This window comes from Drosophila subpulchrella, unplaced genomic scaffold (assembly GCF_014743375.2).
Source record: "Drosophila subpulchrella strain 33 F10 #4 breed RU33 unplaced genomic scaffold, RU_Dsub_v1.1 Primary Assembly Seq354, whole genome shotgun sequence".
Taxonomy (NCBI): Eukaryota; Metazoa; Arthropoda; class Insecta; order Diptera; family Drosophilidae; genus Drosophila; species Drosophila subpulchrella.
In genome coordinates, this window is record NW_023665577.1 from 9,760,450 (window position 1) to 9,777,922 (window position 17,473).

Consider the following 17,473-nt stretch of genomic DNA (forward strand, 5'->3'; position numbering starts at 1 on the left):
CTCCACTATTGGTTGGCCCAACCCCTAGGCTAGCGCCAGGGTGTTGTGCCCCCGATCCCCTGCCCGCCATTTCCCCGCCTGGGGAGTTCGATGGTACTGCAGTAAGCTTGGATCTTTACCCGCAGTATCTGCTGTTTTCCGATCGGACTTTAATATTTTTATGAATTATTTAATCAAAAGGGATAAGTCTTAGTAATAAGGCTTATGGTTTTATTTTCTAAATTTTTTTTTTTTAAAGAGCCACCCAAAATTCCCTACGTGCTACGGCACGCACTTATTTATGTGCTTGGCCTGCACCCTGTCCGAAGCTTGCTGCTATAGCACCCGCAGCCCCTTTCGCACACTACGATCAGCTGGTCGCGCAAGCGCTTCCCACCACTGATTCAGTGTTTGCAAAAATAGAAAGCGCGAGTGAAAAAATTTGGCAACTTCTAAACAAGCAACGAGTGGAAAGTAATAAGAGGCAGAGATGCCTCCCCTCCCTCATCTACGACCGGCCCCTGCCTGGCCGCCAAACCTGTTGGGGATAGATTCCCAAGCTGCTTCTGGATGTCGTCCACGGCCTCCCGTCCACCAGCTGATGTCCAGGTGCGTGTCCCGAGTGCTCCACGCCGGATGGCCGGCTGCGCTTCTGGTTTTAAGCTGAAAACTTCAAGGAATAAACGGAGCGATTTTAGAACGCGTCCGCACTCTCTGCTTTCACAACTCTGCCTTTCCGTGTGTGGGTGTGTGGGTGTGCTTTTGCTATTTGCGAGTGTGTGCGTGTGCACATTGCCGATGCTCGTACCGCTTTTCATTCTGTGCCCAACCGCCGTTGGGTTCCGTTCTTGTTCTGGGCCCAGGGGTTCCGTTATAAAAGACGCGTGCCGCTCCAAACCGATGGAGTTCGATTCGAGACCGCAAAGGTTCAGTGTCCTGCCTGGCACTCTCTTTTAAAAATAATAAACAAAAAAGTTCTCAGTGCACTTTAAGTGATAATAGCCCATGAACAAAGTGTTTGTTTTTCAATATATTTTTGACGAAAGTAAACCGTAAAAAAAAATGCATTTTATCACCCTCACCCTAATAGGTAAATTACTATCAAAAATATTACATATCAGCCGTGACTCACCGCGAGTCAATCAAAGTTATTTAACTACCCCGTGTGTGAATCACCCTACTCCAAAAACTGACTCAAATCGGAGGCGCTATTAATTGGATTCTTGTACTTATCGCCATATATAGTACTGATCCACATATCCGTATTCCGATAGCACCCAAAAGGCACGTCTTGTCAGTTGATCCCACATTCTGTTTCTGCTTTTTACCTTGCAATTGTTCGGATCGTTTTCAGCGGATAAGATGGTATAGACAATGTGCTAGTGATAATACTCTGGGATCGCTAAATTACAAGGCGGCCTGTTGCGTTTATGATTTACAATGGTCGGGTTCTCAGGCCAGGGGAAGTGGTGATTGGAAGATAGGCAGATGTGCTTGAGTATTTTCCAGATAAATGTAGATCGGGGGCTTAAATTTGAATGTGAGGCATTGTCAATTGGCTTCATCCTGTCAAAGATAATCATCCAAAATCTGGGGATTGTACTTTTAAATACATAACTTTCACAGTTAAGATCCCCGCACTATGATTCACCCTTACAAAGAAGTCGTAAAATTGGAGTTATACTCTCTATGTAACACCATAAAACTGGGGGATTTTCGTCACATCTAATTGAGAAACCCCAACACATATTTCGGGGCCTATCTTAAATCTAAGCCAACGCCGTCACACCAGTACGTAGTACTCCAAAGCACTTCACAGAACTTTGGACGTGGATCACGCGCCGAACTGATATATCTGAACAAAAGACAACCTATACCCGTCTTGTTTGACTTTGTGCGGGCATTCGCATTCGGAAAATACCCACTTAATTCGCCTAATACAGATACAGATACAGTTGCAGACGACTCATCATCATTGCGGGCAGACTGAGTGATAAGGTCAGCAGAAGCTAAATATTTGGTCACGCTGGGGAGCCGACTTTCGACTTATGGGCGGGATAACTGCTGACCTAATCGAGATAATCGAAGGCAATTTAAGTGACCAAGATGGTGCTTAAGAAATCACCGAAAAGAGGTTAGATGCCTGCTGATAAGGGCAAATTACAAGTGCAGACTAGGGGGGAAGTGCATATTAAACGATTAATTGGCTATTAACTCGAACGGGTTTATGGATCCCTGCGAGATTCGATTAAGCCTAATCACAAGGCACCATTTCTTATCGCCTTTGCTTACTTGCCAGGTAGCTACATTCCGATTAGCTGCGATTTCTGGATGAGATATTTTGTGTACATAAAGGTGATTAAAATTGTATACATATAGGTTAAGCCAAACCCATTCTTATGAGTGTGAGAACTAACCTTAAAATTTTATTAGTTTAAATTGCTTGCAACACAATCAGCAGAGTGATACAATTATATGTGTTCAAGATAAGACACACTCCAATATAGAGATATTTGATTTCTTTTTTAAAATGCTGTGCTTGTAGAAATCAGTTATCAACATCAGATTATTCTGTCGTTAATAAACTATTTTAGACTTAATGTTTTTTTAAGTATATATATATAATACTTGCTAATACACGTTTGCTCTGATTGGGAACATCTCTTTGCCCAATGACGCACTATCAGAATTTACAAAACAGTTGTTTTTGGGTTTTAATTCAAGCAAGTCAACCAAATAAACACAAGAAAACAAAAATTTCTTAGAAATGTAGAGCTTTGAAAATGTATCATATTTATTTTTTGAACCGTTTCCGGTATTTTTCAAAATTCGTGAAATTATATGTCACTTGTATGATTTTCAAGTTTTGTCTGAATGGACATTTATTTAAAAATCCATATTATTGGTAAGCTTCCGCAATTTTAAGTTTGGCATCAGCAAGAATTTCGAAACGTTTTGTGTAGTTTGGGGATATCAATAATATATAAAGTACAGCATTACAAAAGATGTAAACTAGCAACAGATTTTAACTCCACTTCGTAAATTCTGATATGGCAAAGTTCCATTCGATGGTTATTGTCAGATAGCTGTGGGACAAGCAATTGATGGATGGTACGCAAGTACACACCCTCTTTATATAGCCTCCATTCATCGCCAAACCATTGGATGCACTCGACCGTTTATTTGTGTTTGCTTTGGACTCCCTTTGTTGTCGTCGAGCGAAAGTGAAATTGCACGCCGCAGTTCACTTTCCCGATAGCCAATACTTCCCATTTATATATAGAGTCATCTGTACAAAGACCTCTGCTATCTGCCCTCCTTACCACTATCTCCTCGTCTTGTTTTCCACGCGTTTATCAACATCCACTCCCCAGACTTCCGCTTTTCGCATTGCAAATCCAAAGTCCATTAAGACGATTGGCTTATGATGGAAAGTTTCAAACCCACTCCTCCCACAAATCGATTAATGATGCAGCCATTCTCATCAAAGGTTTATGGCATTCATACAAGAAAAACGTGACAATGTCAAGGCTATTCGTAAAAATAAAAACCAAATTGTAGGTATTTGTCTGATTATGCCAGCTGGGAGAACTATGTTCCATTTCAGAAGATAAGATTAATTTTGGGAGAGTTGGAGTTCCACCCACACACGCTTTTCTCATATAGTATTCAAATTTCTGACGGTACTTTTATTTAATTTAATCTTTTTATTTTTAATAATAAACTTTATCAGTGCCGATTTAAACGGAAGTTTGTTAAATCATAAAATACTTAATTATCTTTTTGTTCGTTTTATTGCCCTTTCACGCATTTTAATAGATAAAATTCGCCTCTATCTAGAATTTTGATTTATTTCACATTTACTTAGGTAAAAGATAACGTCAGTCAGTTTTAATTCACATGACCTGCGGTGTATTTATTGGACATCGCACCTTATCAACGGCTTTACGAGCCCCCAATCATAAGACAATGGGAAATTAAATCGTGCGCACTCCCGAAATCATTTATCGGTGGTAGATATCTTTGATTATGACGACTCACTAAAATGTAAATAAAATTTGGACTGGAAAATCACTGAGTGCTCTATTAATTTGGGGGGGATCTCGATTCCGCGGTGATTTGACAGAAATGACAAAAAACCCAAGTGACAGACGACGAGTGTTTCTTTATCGCTTTTGCTTAGCCAGCGAAATTGTTTCGATTCTTTTCTGTTGACAAGGCCAAAAATGATTTAATAAACAACAGTTGAGACAACTCGTTCCAATGCCAGAATATTTCAATTCTCAAGAGCGGGTGAATATAAAAAAGATATTTCCACTTGACGCCTTCACAGGCGGAATGCATTTTCCACTCGCAATTGCAGCTGTTTATTTTGCGCGATTTTTCACATGATTATACCCCATTTGCTCTGGCCGTTTGCAATTACAGTTTTGTTAACTTTTACACCCCGTGGGCCTTAAATTAGAGAACATTTTCCATTATCAGCTATCAAAGCTTTAGGCACTCAAATTTAATTGTCCGTTGTTTGCATGTGCAAATTTAATTGCATTTTAAATGGCTGCTCGACATTTGTGGCATGTTCGGTGAGAAAGTATTTGTTTGCAACTTGCAGCGATTCGAGATCAAATGATTCCTGGCAATTTGGCAACTGACGGAACTTTCATTACCCAATCACATATGTGAATACCTCAAAGCACTCACGTTAAAGCCATTAAGTCTTGTGATTGTTTCTTAATTAAAAGGAAAATATCTTTATGACTCTTGATACGCCACTAATTCAAAACAATTCAATACAAGTCTACTAAAAATTCAAATGGAAATGCCTACTCGCCTGGGAATGATTAAAAAATCATTAAAAATCAAATGAAATATTAGTTTTAATCAAGAGATGCCATAACTCAGAGATTTTTCCCTCCGAAAAGTTGCGTCACGGGGCGACCGAAGATTATACTAAGGAAACCTCAGCTGTTGAGCAAAAAGTATATTAAAACGAGTATATACAGCATATAGTATTCATACTTGGGTATATTTAGTACTCTACTTTCGCAGCTGCGGTCGTCATTTGTCTTTTTTGCAGGCCAACTTGCAAAGTGCCAAACGGCGAGCATAAATACCCGAAAGATTAAAGGCGCAGCATAAATTATCACACTTGTTGGCGAACTTTTTTTTATTAACCCATTAAAGCGGAATATGGCTAAATAAACACGCTAGTGGCGAGTTATGTTGATGGCTCAGTGGTTTTTAAAGACCAAAATGGATCGTAAAATCTAAAAAACCGTACGCATTAAAATTAGTTGATATTTTGATGGGCGAGATGTCAAAATGCTTTTAGGAGGAGAAAGCAACCAGAATATGGGAACATTTAATAATACATTTATGTACATATCGCTGGCATTTAAATACAGGAATATATGCGATTGAAATCATAAATTTCCTGGCTATTTTTAGCCGAGTCAAGTGCAAGGTGCCGGGTTTTCACTCGATGCGGCTGCCAAACATGTGTGCAGATTGACCCTCCGACAGTCAGTCCCATTGCTTTTATGGCCCATCAAGAGGTGCAGTTTTTAATGTGCTTGGGCTGTTGTTTTTCTGCTGCCCCTGAAGCATTTCAGTCGGTCAAGTTGAAGTTTATTTAAATCGTTCCCATTTCGCGGTCCCACACGGCGGCTACTTGATACTTGATACTTGATACTTATCTGTCACCTTTTTATTCTCGCTTTTTTCCAGTCCTCTGCTCTGTGGCCCTCAGCTGGGCCAACGAATGGGGCTACCCGGACTTGGACAACAATCAGGATGAGCGTAAGTAGAGCCAATCGAGTTTATTAGCCAAAATTAGTTAATCAACGCCACTCTGGATCTCTGGCTCGGGATTGCCAAGTGTTTTGCATACATATGTGGCATGCCAGAGCGATCCAATAGTGCTCGGTTATATCCATCTGTGTGCACGCTTTCGGCTCGAGCTTTGTTAAATTGGGTCAAATTGTTGTGTATGCAAATTGAACATGAATAATGATAAATGCCCACCGCCACTTGGGCACATTTCTGCGGAAACTGAACTTCTGCCTAGAGTTTTTAATTGACAAAACAGCCTCCAATTACTTCAATTTTGATTTATGGGGGTTTAATTTGAAATAAAAATTTTGCTTGTGCAGAAATTTGCCAATTGAAAAATGGTCTGATTATAAATATTGGGGTTTTAATTGATTAAAGATGGGTTCAATTGTATAAAGTTTGATTGATGGGCTTTTAATTTAAAGTTTTAGCTCGTGCAAAAATTTATTTGACTACAAAAAGAAATTGAAATATATACTTGAATAATTTTTTGATTTAAAAATTTTGAGAGGAATTTTCAATTTGTACCTATCATAGAGAAAGTATTTAATATATAATAGCTTGCTTAATTTAATGTTTTAGTGACTTTACAATATTTACTAAAAGTCTTTCAAGTTGAATAATAAGATTCTAATTGAATTTTACAAAGTTGCTCGAAACAGGCATGTGTCAGAATTAAAATTCCATAATGTAAATAAACTTAAGGAAAATCATGTGCTCTTGACATTGATGGATGATCTTTATAATCCGCAGCCTTTCCAAAATGGGGCGGTCTTTGCGATACTGGAAAGAAGCAGAGCCCCATAAATCTGCATGTCAAGGGGGCCTTGAAGGGCCTGTTTAGTCCTATGAAGTTTGAGAACTACGACGAGCATCAGAAAAATCTGCGAATGGTCAACAATGGACATTCAAGTGAGTTGTTTAACATTCCAGAATTCAGGAATGTTGCCTGAAATAATTAAATATCATCATTCTTTGTACAGTTCAACTATCTGGCTTCGATCACGAACTGACCCTGAGTGGGGGCGCCTTGACCGATGACTTTGTGGTGGAGCAGATCCACATGCACTGGTGGTCGGAGCACACCATCAACGACATCCGGTATCCGCTGGAAGTGCACATCGTGCACCGGAACACCATTTACCCCAACATGACGATGGCGGCCAACTTCAAAGATGGCATTGTGGTCATCGGAGTGCTGTTCCATGTGTCCAACACACCCAACGAGGCCATCGGCAGCATCATCAAGAGTCTGGGAGCCGTGAAAAGCTACGATAGCATGAACAAGCCTGTCCTGGTGGCAGATTCCCTCGCTGTGGATGACCTAGTGCCCAGTGTGGAAAGCTACTTCACCTACGCCGGCTCCTTGACCACACCGACCTGCGCCGAGGCCGTCACCTGGATTGTACTCACCGAGACCTTCCCCGTGACCCTGGAGCAGGTCGATGAGTTCAAGGAGATCGAGTACGCGGAGGGCAAGCAGCTGCACAACAACTTCCGGGAGCTCCAGAGCGAGAACAATCGAGCTGTGGTATTCGTGGAGCAGCCAGAGGATCGATCGGGAGCCGCTGGACTCACGGCATCCGTATCCCTGACCCTAATGCTCATTCTGGCGGGCCAGAAGTTCCTGCTATAGATTTAAGATGGATATCTGTGCGTATCCCGCAGAGAGAGAGAGCAGCCAATGACATACTCGTACCAAAGAATCGTTTAATGCAACGAATTTGTTTACCAACTATATTTTAACAATCCAACAACCGGCGACACAGGAGAGCTACGTCTCAGACCAGACAATTTATACTCATTAATTGTAATGCAGAACAGAACAAGAATTCAGCTAGTCAATTTGTGTGAAGTTCATTAAGTGCAAAGATCACAGATAATAAATTAAACATTTTACAAGTATTTCTTTGATATCTTCATTTCTGGTTAAACGGGTCGTATGAGCAATTTGAAAATGACCGCTTATTTCCGTTTAAAGTTCATACTGACCAATATTATTTTACGGTACACACGCATTCCAAATATAGAATGTGAACCATTCTTGTGCATATTATATCATAAGACCCCAGGTTTGGGGTAAACATTTTTAGGGTTCTTGGTCAGTGTGATTCCTCGAAGGGGACCCCATTCGCATTCGCATTCTACTGCCAGTCATAAAGGGGAATAAAGTATTTATCACCGAATAGTATTCCAGAAATCACTAATAACTGCCCCAGAGTCAACTGACTGACCAATTGCGCTGCCTGATAACGCTAATTGATATTGGATGGACTCGAAATAAATCAACTATAATAACCGCATGCCATGCAATTTGATTTCGCTTATTGCTGGCCACACTTAATCATCGTTGTTCGTTGCGAAATGACACTTGGATTTCGCTGCGATTGAAACTGAAGCATGTGTCCGGTGGTTTATTTTATTGATGGCACTGCTAATTATACACACAAGCTGAACTATATCTTATCTGCGGTAGGGACAAGCACGGAGTAGAGTCCTAAAACAATCTAAAGTCCAATAAGCCGATTGTTAACTTAAAATACAATTAAGGCTTAGCGGTAAGCCAAGTTCGTATACTCAAAATACGGGGAAGTAGGGTGTACTGATATTATTTCAATGAACTGACTATAAAAAGTAAGCCTAAACTTAGCTGAAGAGTTATACCTCAAGAACTTGGTAAATTAAGCAGAACTGTAAATTACAGCATTGTAGATTTCCAAACTCATATTTTAAAGATTTTTCGATAGATTTCAAAATTTATTACTGATTGAAATTTCGGAAAGGCTTTATAAAATTTACGGGATTAAAAATTTTGCCTACTTTTAAGCTGACATCATATTGCACCTAATTTGTTAGATAAAAAAGCACTATAATTTTGGGTATATGTTGAAAAGTAGTGTAAAATTCACATAAAATGGTATAAAGATTTAAGTATCAAAAAATGTATGGTTTCTAGGATAACAAATTTGTTTGTATAAAATGATTGAATATATTAATTTCTAAAAGGCACGATGAAATTTCCCTGATGTATTTTTTTATTAACACTTTATATTTATGTATATAGTTAACAGTGTTCCTACATGTTTAAAGCTTTTTCATTTAAGGACCGTAAGGGTCATAAGGATAATATAAAAACTATTTTAAGGATCCGGCACTGGCGACGCCTCCTTCCTCCAGTTGAACACCTGATGGTAATGGAATGTTTTTCGATAAAAGTGCATACTCCACATCCATATGTCTGATAAATGGAGATGCTAGCATTTTGGCAGCTAGTTCTGGGTCCTCCTCATCAAAAGCTTGCAGTAGAGTTTCCAGTGTTTTGACCTCTTGGGGATCACAACGGTTTCCCCATTTCTTGAAGGTCTTTTTGGCATCAACAAAATCATCGAGTGCTAGTTGCACCAGTACCAAAGCAACGACTAAACGTCCAACTTGTCCATAGGATTTAGTTTGTAGATTCAGGCTTATCTCCTTTTTTAAAGCTTTACTGGCCTCTTCGAACTTCTTAAGTTTGACCAATATTCTGGAGACCTTCGAGGCGAATTCGGCTGCCTGGTGGGTGGAATCACCAATCAAGACGACGGCCAGGGCCCGTTTATAGAACTCTAGTGCCAATTCGGGATGCTTATATTCCGTCATCTTGGCGGCCTTATCCATGGAGGCAGCTGCTGCTTCTGGGGAACCATGTTGCTGATAGAGATTGCAAGCCTTATTGGCATACTCCTCAACTTCGGCCAGTGTATCGGTTTCTTTGGCCAGCAGGACAATCTGCTCGCAGGACTTGGCCGCATGGAACCACGACTTGTTGTTCATGTAACAGTCGATGGCCTTCAATAAACAATCCTTGCTCTTATCCAAACTTTTGGCATTGCGGTATGCCGTTGCTGCCTTGAAATACATACCAGCCTTGGCATACTCATCCGCGGCACTATCTACCTGTCCCAGAAAGGCCTCAGCCTCGGCAATCTTTTTGGCATCAGGAGCACTCATTTCCTTTAACCTCCCACCTTGCGTGTTGAAAAAATCAATGGGGAATTAGTGTGCCCGAGTGCGCAAGTGCAGAGAAAACTTAACTGGCCGCTCCTTGATTAGGCTGTTATGACACGACACGGCGTTAATCCTGATGTTAAAATGGTACTACCAAATATCGAATGGCCGAAAATTAATGGTTTATAAATGTTCCAGGTTTATAAATTGAAGGAAATATTTAAAATTCAATAGTTCATTACAAACGTGATTCCTCAATGGACACATTCTTTAAACGTTGTGCCCAATTCGGATACGGAAGTTATGGGTAATTTGATAAATTTTTAAAGATTATTAAGCTAAGATATTGAAATATTATTATTATTTTTTTTTTAAGAACTTCTTGTCTAAGTAAAGACTTTTCAAACGACACTAATCATCTGTTTTTCCACCTTGTCAAGATAGCAACAACGATAAACTTAAATGTGTCGATTTCGTTTTAAAATAAAATCGAAATCTAGTCACATTTGAAGTTTGCTGACTTTGTATCCCTGGGCTGAAAAAGAAAGACATCCGAAAAGGAAAACGTGCTTTGCCATTCAACAAACGTGCTACAAAGAAGTAAGTTCTTAAATAAAGCAGTTAAGCTGTAAAATTGCTACTTTTCGGAAGTAAAGAAATCAATTCTGGTGTAGCTGGCTTTTTGGAGGAAACCTCGCATTCTGTTTTATTTCTGATCCTTGTTTGCAAAGCAGGTAAAGCTCCTCTGCTTGTTTCAGTTGGAAGGTTCGGCCTACTTATTGCATTTCTTTCTAAAAACTTTCCAGTCAGTTGTTTGAATTCTGAAAGATGAAGGTCTGGAGAGATGCTGGACTTACCTATATCCAGTATTCCAACATTGCTGCCCGTGTTGTGCGTGAAGCCCTACGATCGGAGCTCCGTGCCGAGGCCGCCAAGCGCAACATAAGCCATGTGCAGTTTACTCCATGGGAGAACGGAAGGCCCGTACCACGCAAGAAGACGGAACCCAAATCTTAAATGCTTTTGTGGACACGTGGAAGATTTGCATCGCAAATTCCAACCACAAAACTGAAATAATTCAAATAAATGTAAATTCTTCGAAAAGAAGTTCCAATCAGATAATATCGTACAGTAGTTATTTAGTGATATATAGGAATGTGTTAATGGTTCTGGGGTTCCGTTTCGGATCTAAGGATCTATAAAACGTCCAATCTTGTAGATTATACTTCCCGAGAATCCCGGTATTAACTTTGACAACATGCTTAGTCATTCTAAAGTACAAAGTATTTCTGTATTTAAATATCATTTTATAAAAAGCAGCCAATCTTTTCTGTGATGGTATAATCAATTACAATATCATAGAATAATTTAAGTGAGAAAAGCGGGCTCGTTTATAGAATCCAAATGAACTGAATCCCGGATCTTCTTTGTCATCAGCTGAAACAAGGAATACCATTACAAACATTAATATACAAAAAGATATTTTATTATTTTCTCCTGAATCTCATTCCATACGGCTTTATGTGTTTAACTGGAAGCTTTTATCCAATCCACCGACCAAAACGGCCCGTCGCCAGCGAGAAAACGTAATCCACGGTGAAACCCCGGATCTTGTCACAGCAACATCAGCCAATCATTTGACTGGACACATCCGATCCGGAGATTCCAAAGATCATGTAGTAGTTGTGGTACACCTGGCCGGATAGTTGGAATGTGATCTGGAACTCGACACTTGCATATCCTTATGTAACTACCGGATATTGGATCGCCACTTGAGTGACTTCCGAGAAAAATGTCAACCAGGGTAGAGGTGTGGAAAAGCCTATACCTATCGATGTCACATCGATTTTTGCTTCTTAAAACATCGAAAAGTTTTTTATACCTCTACCGGAGTGACAGGCAACAGTCTGGAAATTTCTATACAACATTCATTCTTCTGTGTGCATTTGCCATGGAAATTAAACTAGAGATGGAATATTACTATGGAGTAAGTATGATAACCTTTTTTTTCGCAATTACCATGATCCGGAAATAATCAGTATTTGTGATTTTAATTTGTAAAAGCCTCGAAAGATTATTTCATTTGTCAATACCCTATACTTAAAAGTTATAAAATGACCTATTTATAATTCTTTTAATTACAGAACGGTCGCCTTCGCCGGGCCAACGATGAGAATAGAAACAACCTAGAGAACGCCCCAGAATCCGCTTCGCGACCCGACGCGGTCGCACGAGATGGGGGTCATCAGGGGCCATCGTCGAGCAGTCACCGTAGGAGTAGGACCCATCAGCGGATTCCAAGTAGCAGGTCCCACCGCTCCCGGAGCAGCAGAGCGGGTGCCGCGCCGCCACCACCAGGCGAGGTCCACCAGGAGCCGTCAACGGAGCAATCCCCATCGGCAAATCGAACGGCTGTTGATTTTAAATCTCTATATCTACCAGACTAATTAGCTGAAAGAGATTTATGAAATGCCATAGTTTCGCATTTAAGAGAAGTACGTATTTCCCTCAAGGGAAATCTTACCAAGAAGCAGAAGTGATGAAACTAAATATATCGACTTTCATTGCCAATTTATATCAAATTTGAGTCACATTTGTCTTCGTCTCAAACTAAAACTTAAATAATTCAAATAAATTTAAATCAATCAAATGATTGAATTGAATCATAGAATCGAATCATAAAATCTAATCTTTGTCAAATCATAGAATCGAATCATAGTATAGAACAATATAATCGAGTCCTAGAGTCGAATCATAGAATGGAATCATAAAATCGAATCATAGAGTCGTATCATAGATTTGAATCATAGAGCTGAATCATAGAATCGCGTAATAGAATCGAATCATAGAATCGAATCACAGAGTCGAATCGTAGAATTGAGTCATAGCTTTGAACGGAGAATCGGATCTTAACAAATAAGGTGTCATTCGACGCGTATTTCTAATAAGAATACTACTGGTTTATTACCAACGAGGTTTTGTTGCGCTGTCTCCCAAAGCAATTACCATTTTAAAAGTCTTGGTATGCAAACCTTAGTATTTGCGATACCTTTTGATTGTGTATCTCTCGTTTCAATCGGACCATCACATTAGAGTTTAATTTCTTCGTACTCGCCTTCGCACACTCTCCTGGTGCGCTTCGTCATTACGTGGACTGCCGGCCAAAGTAATCTATAAGAAAAGGTTACCAATAGCTCTCTATGGTCATATTCCTGATCTAAGGACTTAGATCATATGCCAAATAATACACATCTACATAAAATCCATGTAATTCTATTCTGAAACTCACAAACAATCTAATTCATTCTAAAGTACAACACAGTTCTGTATTTAAATATCATATAAATAATAATATACACATCGTTGAGCATACATTCTACACACGCGTATTAAATACATAGATTGTGACTGCTTAATTTAGACTAAGACACTAATTAGGAGAATCTAAGAATGAGAAAACAGTCAGTTCTGAAGCACCAGCCAAGGCAGCAGGATGATGCTCAATGACCAGGATAGGGCCTTCGCCCCACTTCTTAGATTGGTGTAGCTGTCCACGATGTGAATCTTCCATCCCATATTACCATGGGTAAAGGAGTTATAGTACACGGTATCCGGCCAGGTGATGTTCGGTGTGATTTCCAACAAAGCCGGTGCCTCATCCACACATTCGGTGATCAGCGATCGATTGAACTTCTTGAAAGTGGGGAAGTTATCATCGAGACGACGATCATAGCTCGGAGGATATCTCGACAAGCAAAGGGGACCAGCAGCCGTGGGCTTGGGCCTGCCTCTTCTGGTGAACTCAACTCCAGCCAGTACACGAATCTCACTCTGCTTGGCATCCGACAAGCGATCATAACCGCCCTGAGGATCATCGGTGATAACCAACGGATGATAGTGCTCAGGCGAGTGTGGATTATTACCGCCCCTGACCTTAAAAGTGTAGGTCAAACCGCGCTTAAGGTAAAGTTCTGGGATCATATAGCCATTGATGTACCAGGCCAAGCCGCTGGACACGTGACCTGTTAATCCCTGATAGCCACGAAGTCCTCCAGAGGGTCCTAAATAGGCATTGAAGGTGCGTACAGTTCTGAAAAACAATCAGTTAACTATATTAATAATTCACTACTTTTAGAGATCAGAATCTTACGCATCTGTAATCCTGGTTCGCTCCCACAACTGAGGAGGAGGTGTCTCCATTTGCTTAGTGAAGGCAAAGCAATCGTTGACCGGTTCCGTGGTATTAAAATCAATTACTATATCGCTCTTGGGATAGTAGGTGTGAAAGGCGGGCTCGTTGTTTGAATCCAACTGGCCAAATGCCCACACCACGTAGTTGCTGCGATCTAGAAAAATCTCCTTATCGCCATCATCAGCTAAAATTCCTTATTAACATTAATATGTAATAAGATATATTAATAAGATTTTAACATACACGACTTGAGGGTTCGCCTGAAACTGATCGTATTGATCCCATCCTTGCGGCTATATGTGTTCAACTGGAAGCTATCCAATCCACCGACCACATCGTCCCGGCAAACTCCCTTGTTTTGGCCCAAAACCTGAACGCAGGGCGCCAGCGAGGTGATATTGTAATCCACGGTGTAGCCGCGGATTTCGTCAATGTAGGCCACAACCACGTCGGAACCAATCATCTGACTGGACACATCTGATCCGGATATGCCGAAGGACATGTAATCGTTGGCAGCCACCTGACCGGATAGTTGGAATGTGATCTGTGGTCCGAAAACCTCCCAGGACACTTGCATATCCTTGTGCAGCTGCCGGCAGTTGGGCAGTGAGAACTCGAAAGGCGTCACTTTCACCAGCGAGGGAGGAACATTGAGTCCGTCGTTGATCAGGACATGGCCGTAGTTCTCGTTATCGGCCACATCGTAAATACTGATCCAATCGATGTCAAAGATGGTCTTGTCTCCCGGCAGCTCCAATTCAATAGTCTCCTTGTTGTACATCCTTATGGGATCCAGGCTGAATAATCATGAGCAAAATTAACTAGAAATTAAGATCGTAGCACTCTCTTAAAATACTTACTATCCTCGCTCATCGGGCAGCTTGCTTCCTCGACTAGATGGCTGTGCCCCCACTCCCGTCCAGAAAAAGGTGCGCTTGCCACGGCCATCGTAGGTGAAGTCCGTGATGCGAATGGTCTTCGAGTCCAGGATCTCGATGCTGCTGCTGCTCACATTGTGGCTGCGCTTGGAGAAGGTTCCGCCCAACTGGGCCATCGGTGGCTCGAACTCCTCGGGAATGTAGACATCCCCAAAGTTGTTCTGACTGCTCAGATCGTAGACCGCCAGCCATTTGATTTCGGTTATCTTTTTCCGATCCGGCAGTGTCAGGGTGAAGTCCTTGTTGTGATAGCGATCCAGAATGTTGGTTCTACGGTTAAGAAATTTATTATATGAATATGTTCAACAATGTAATAAACATATTTTGCTTAATATGTGAAATCAAGTTTTTCCGAGCTCAGCATAATTGGAATAGGGATTAAATAAATCGAATATTAAACCATTTATTTCTCAAATATTCGGAGGACTTGTTTAAAATAAATTCCAGAGATGTTTTTTATGGTACATATCTAAATAATGTAATTTACAAAGTTGTATATATCTGGAATTTTTTATTAATCTGTGCTGGTACCATGTTTTTTTTTCATAACGGATATAAGATTGTAAAAAGATAAATAGCCTTTTTTATTGATAATAATGTAAGTAACAATATTAAATACTAATTTTATAATAAAAACTTACTTTCCATACTCATCGGGCACAATAAATCCCTGAGGTCCCGGGCGATTGCTGGCCCCCGACCAGAAGAACGTATCCGCCCCGTTGCCGTCGTAGTTAAAGCCCACAATCAAGAAGGTGTACTCATTCACGGCGTACACATCGCCGGAAACCTGATGATGGTACGAGTTCAGTTTTCCCAGATACTTTCCGCGATACGGACCATCCTCCTCCTCGTCCTCGGCCACTAATTAAATAAGAATTTTGTAAAAAAAAAAAGCTCAAGGCCGGTAAAAGGTATCAAAAATCAAAAGAAAACAAATCGCAAAACGAAAGACTGTGACAACAAACTCGTTTTGAATTTTCGCTCTGACTAATATGCCAACAATTTGGCTTCTGATTTACTGCCACTGGGCCAGGTGGCGCCCCCTTGCGGGAGCTCTGCGAGACAGATCCAAGACTAGACCAGTTTCTCTAGTTTTACACGAAAGTGAATTTGTTTTCGCCCCGTCTCGAGCGTAACTCCAATAAAAGTTTCTCTTTCTTTTGCAGTTTTCTTGGTTTTTCTTGTTATATTTTAAGTTAGCAATTTAATTGATTTTTTAAACTCACGGGCGGTGGGGAAAAGCAGGAAAAGCGTTACAACAACCAGTAATAACTGCCGCTGCAATCGCAGACAAAGAACTTTGCCGACGCCTTTGTTGCCCAATGTCATTGTATTGCTTCTTTCGTTGGCCCGGTCTTGTTTTATACACTCCCACTTCCTAAGCCACGTTTAAAAAATTTTTAATTTTTGAATCGATGTTATCTTGCATGCTTAGTCACGCCGCAGCAATTTGCATTTTGGGCTTTTCCTGGGGCCTCACTGCGTCACCGAGGATGTGCGATTTCCAAATATATATGTAAGATATATTCAATTGAGAGCCAAGTAAATTATTTATAATTATTTCTTGCTTTTGCTTAAGGTCGTTTCGTCACTTGCATGCGTTTTCGCTGCTATTGTTGCTGTGTTCACTTGGGCAAAACAGGTTTAGACAGCAGTTCCGGCGTTTTTAATACTCTTTACTTTTTCTTTGGCCCCCGCTGTGAAGCCAAAATCAAAAACGAACCGCACTGTCCAACCGATCGGAGTAAACTGAGACTTTGAGCCGCCGTTATTTCGGTTTGGGTTTCTTTCGGAGTTCCAACGTCTTGTCTTGGCATGTCCAGAGAGCATTGCTCTCATTCCTCTCTTTTCAGCCGTGCGCGCATGCGTGATTGGCATTGAAATGGCCTAGAGTGCCTCTAACGGTACTTGCTGCATATTCGGAATGTGCGAGGTGTGCTCAAGAGCTTTACAACTTACGGAAAAGATTATATGATGGATAAGATAAGATAGGATAAGATTTCCATTCCAAATAACATATGATAGAGACAACGCCTTAAACATTTTTGTTTACAAGCTAGGATTTCATTGATCTTCAACTGAAAATATTCAAATTTAATCATTTTCAAGGACTGACAAGAATCGATTTTTGGTAGAAGCACGAAACAATAGTGTTGTTTCTTTTTTTCTCATTTTAGATAGATATTAAATTAAACGAATTGAGAACACTAAATTGTATTTTAAACTTAGGCTGCGTTTTTTTCTTTTATTTGTATGTATGTATCTTTTTTAACTGCGATGCATACGTTATCAATGCATTTATTTCATACTTTTTCCGCGTTTGCCTCTTCTTTGACTTCTGCCTTGTGGTCCAGCATTGGATTCTTAATGAATTACAGTGTTTAAATGAGCATTTTGAATTGGTTTGACTGAGACAACTTCCGGCTGTTCGATTGCTGACCTAACGTTGTAGATGAGATTTAAAATGAGACATAGTCGATCGATAAGCTCGAGGCATATCGTCTCTTTTTGCATGGAATGAACATTGTCAAACGAATAAACA

General features: G+C 40.4%; 5 protein-coding genes across 8 annotated transcripts; 3 read left to right on the forward strand and 2 right to left on the reverse strand.

Moving 5' to 3' along the window:
• Positions 1 to 786: 786 nt before the first annotated feature.
• Positions 787 to 7,716, forward strand: LOC119560515 (putative carbonic anhydrase 3). Of its 2 annotated transcripts, none has more exons than XM_037873991.1 (4): positions 787 to 1,069; positions 5,707 to 5,778; positions 6,565 to 6,723; positions 6,795 to 7,716. In XM_037873991.1, the coding sequence occupies exons 1-4, from the start codon at positions 1,042 to 1,044 to the stop codon at positions 7,445 to 7,447; spliced, it is 912 nt and encodes a 303-aa protein (XP_037729919.1). In that variant the 5' UTR covers positions 787 to 1,041; the 3' UTR covers positions 7,448 to 7,716. The 2 variants fall into 2 exon arrangements, with proteins under 2 accessions (XP_037729919.1, XP_037729918.1); XM_037873990.1 differs by lacking the exon at positions 787 to 1,069 and adding an exon at positions 2,839 to 2,884.
• An 893-nt stretch (positions 7,717 to 8,609) lies between these two features.
• On the reverse strand, positions 8,610 to 10,056 carry LOC119560274 (gamma-soluble NSF attachment protein). Of its 2 annotated transcripts, XM_037873642.1 has the most exons (2): positions 9,714 to 9,800; positions 8,610 to 9,639 (listed from the first exon to the last, which is right to left on the reverse strand). In XM_037873642.1, the coding sequence occupies exons 1-2, from the start codon at positions 9,729 to 9,731 to the stop codon at positions 8,947 to 8,949; spliced, it is 711 nt and encodes a 236-aa protein (XP_037729570.1). In that variant the 5' UTR covers positions 9,732 to 9,800; the 3' UTR covers positions 8,610 to 8,946. The 2 variants fall into 2 exon arrangements, with proteins under 2 accessions (XP_037729570.1, XP_037729569.1); XM_037873641.1 differs by having other exon boundaries at positions 8,613 to 10,056.
• A 240-nt stretch (positions 10,057 to 10,296) lies between these two features.
• On the forward strand, positions 10,297 to 10,853 carry LOC119560567 (protein stunted). 2 transcript variants are annotated; one of them, XM_037874085.1, is made up of 3 exons: positions 10,297 to 10,398; positions 10,473 to 10,532; positions 10,605 to 10,853. In XM_037874085.1, the coding sequence occupies exon 3, from the start codon at positions 10,627 to 10,629 to the stop codon at positions 10,813 to 10,815; it is 189 nt and encodes a 62-aa protein (XP_037730013.1). In that variant the 5' UTR covers positions 10,297 to 10,398; positions 10,473 to 10,532; positions 10,605 to 10,626; the 3' UTR covers positions 10,816 to 10,853. The 2 variants fall into 2 exon arrangements, with proteins under 2 accessions (XP_037730013.1, XP_037730014.1); XM_037874086.1 differs by having other exon boundaries at positions 10,369 to 10,398; positions 10,455 to 10,532.
• A 770-nt stretch (positions 10,854 to 11,623) lies between these two features.
• Positions 11,624 to 12,454, forward strand: LOC119560714. The gene is made up of 2 exons (XM_037874325.1): positions 11,624 to 11,785; positions 11,943 to 12,454. The coding sequence occupies exons 1-2, from the start codon at positions 11,633 to 11,635 to the stop codon at positions 12,243 to 12,245; spliced, it is 456 nt and encodes a 151-aa protein (XP_037730253.1). The 5' UTR covers positions 11,624 to 11,632; the 3' UTR covers positions 12,246 to 12,454.
• Positions 12,455 to 13,102: 648 nt separating this feature from the next.
• Positions 13,103 to 17,456, reverse strand: LOC119559843 (protein Skeletor, isoforms B/C). The gene is made up of 6 exons (XM_037872940.1): positions 16,158 to 17,456; positions 15,570 to 15,792; positions 14,851 to 15,198; positions 14,234 to 14,787; positions 13,949 to 14,174; positions 13,103 to 13,888 (listed from the first exon to the last, which is right to left on the reverse strand). The coding sequence occupies exons 1-6, from the start codon at positions 16,258 to 16,260 to the stop codon at positions 13,261 to 13,263; spliced, it is 2,082 nt and encodes a 693-aa protein (XP_037728868.1). The 5' UTR covers positions 16,261 to 17,456; the 3' UTR covers positions 13,103 to 13,260.
• Between the last annotated feature and the right edge of the window lie 17 nt (positions 17,457 to 17,473).

Coding starts and splice junctions, on each gene's coding strand:
- LOC119560515 (XM_037873990.1), top strand. CDS start 2,854: ATGGACATTTATTTAAAAATCCATATTATTG. Junction 2,885..5,706: donor TTTAAAAATCCATATTATTG/GTAAGCTTCCGC, acceptor GCTTTTTTCCAG/TCCTCTGCTCTGTGGCCCTC. Junction 5,779..6,564: donor GGACAACAATCAGGATGAGC/GTAAGTAGAGCC, acceptor TATAATCCGCAG/CCTTTCCAAAATGGGGCGGT.
- LOC119560274 (XM_037873641.1), bottom strand. CDS start 9,801: ATGAGTGCTCCTGATGCCAAAAAGATTGCCGAGGCTGAGGCCTTTCTG.
- LOC119560567 (XM_037874085.1), top strand. CDS start 10,627: ATGAAGGTCTGGAGAGATGCTGGACTTACCTATATCCAGTATTCCAAC.
- LOC119560714 (XM_037874325.1), top strand. CDS start 11,633: ATGTCACATCGATTTTTGCTTCTTAAAACATCGAAAAGTTTTTTATAC. Junction 11,786..11,942: donor AGATGGAATATTACTATGGA/GTAAGTATGATA, acceptor TTTTAATTACAG/AACGGTCGCCTTCGCCGGGC.
- LOC119559843 (XM_037872940.1), bottom strand. CDS start 16,260: ATGACATTGGGCAACAAAGGCGTCGGCAAAGTTCTTTGTCTGCGATTG. Junction 15,199..15,569: donor GTGCCCGATGAGTATGGAAA/GTAAGTTTTTAT, acceptor TCTTAACCGTAG/AACCAACATTCTGGATCGCT. Junction 14,788..14,850: donor CTGCCCGATGAGCGAGGATA/GTAAGTATTTTA, acceptor ATGATTATTCAG/CCTGGATCCCATAAGGATGT.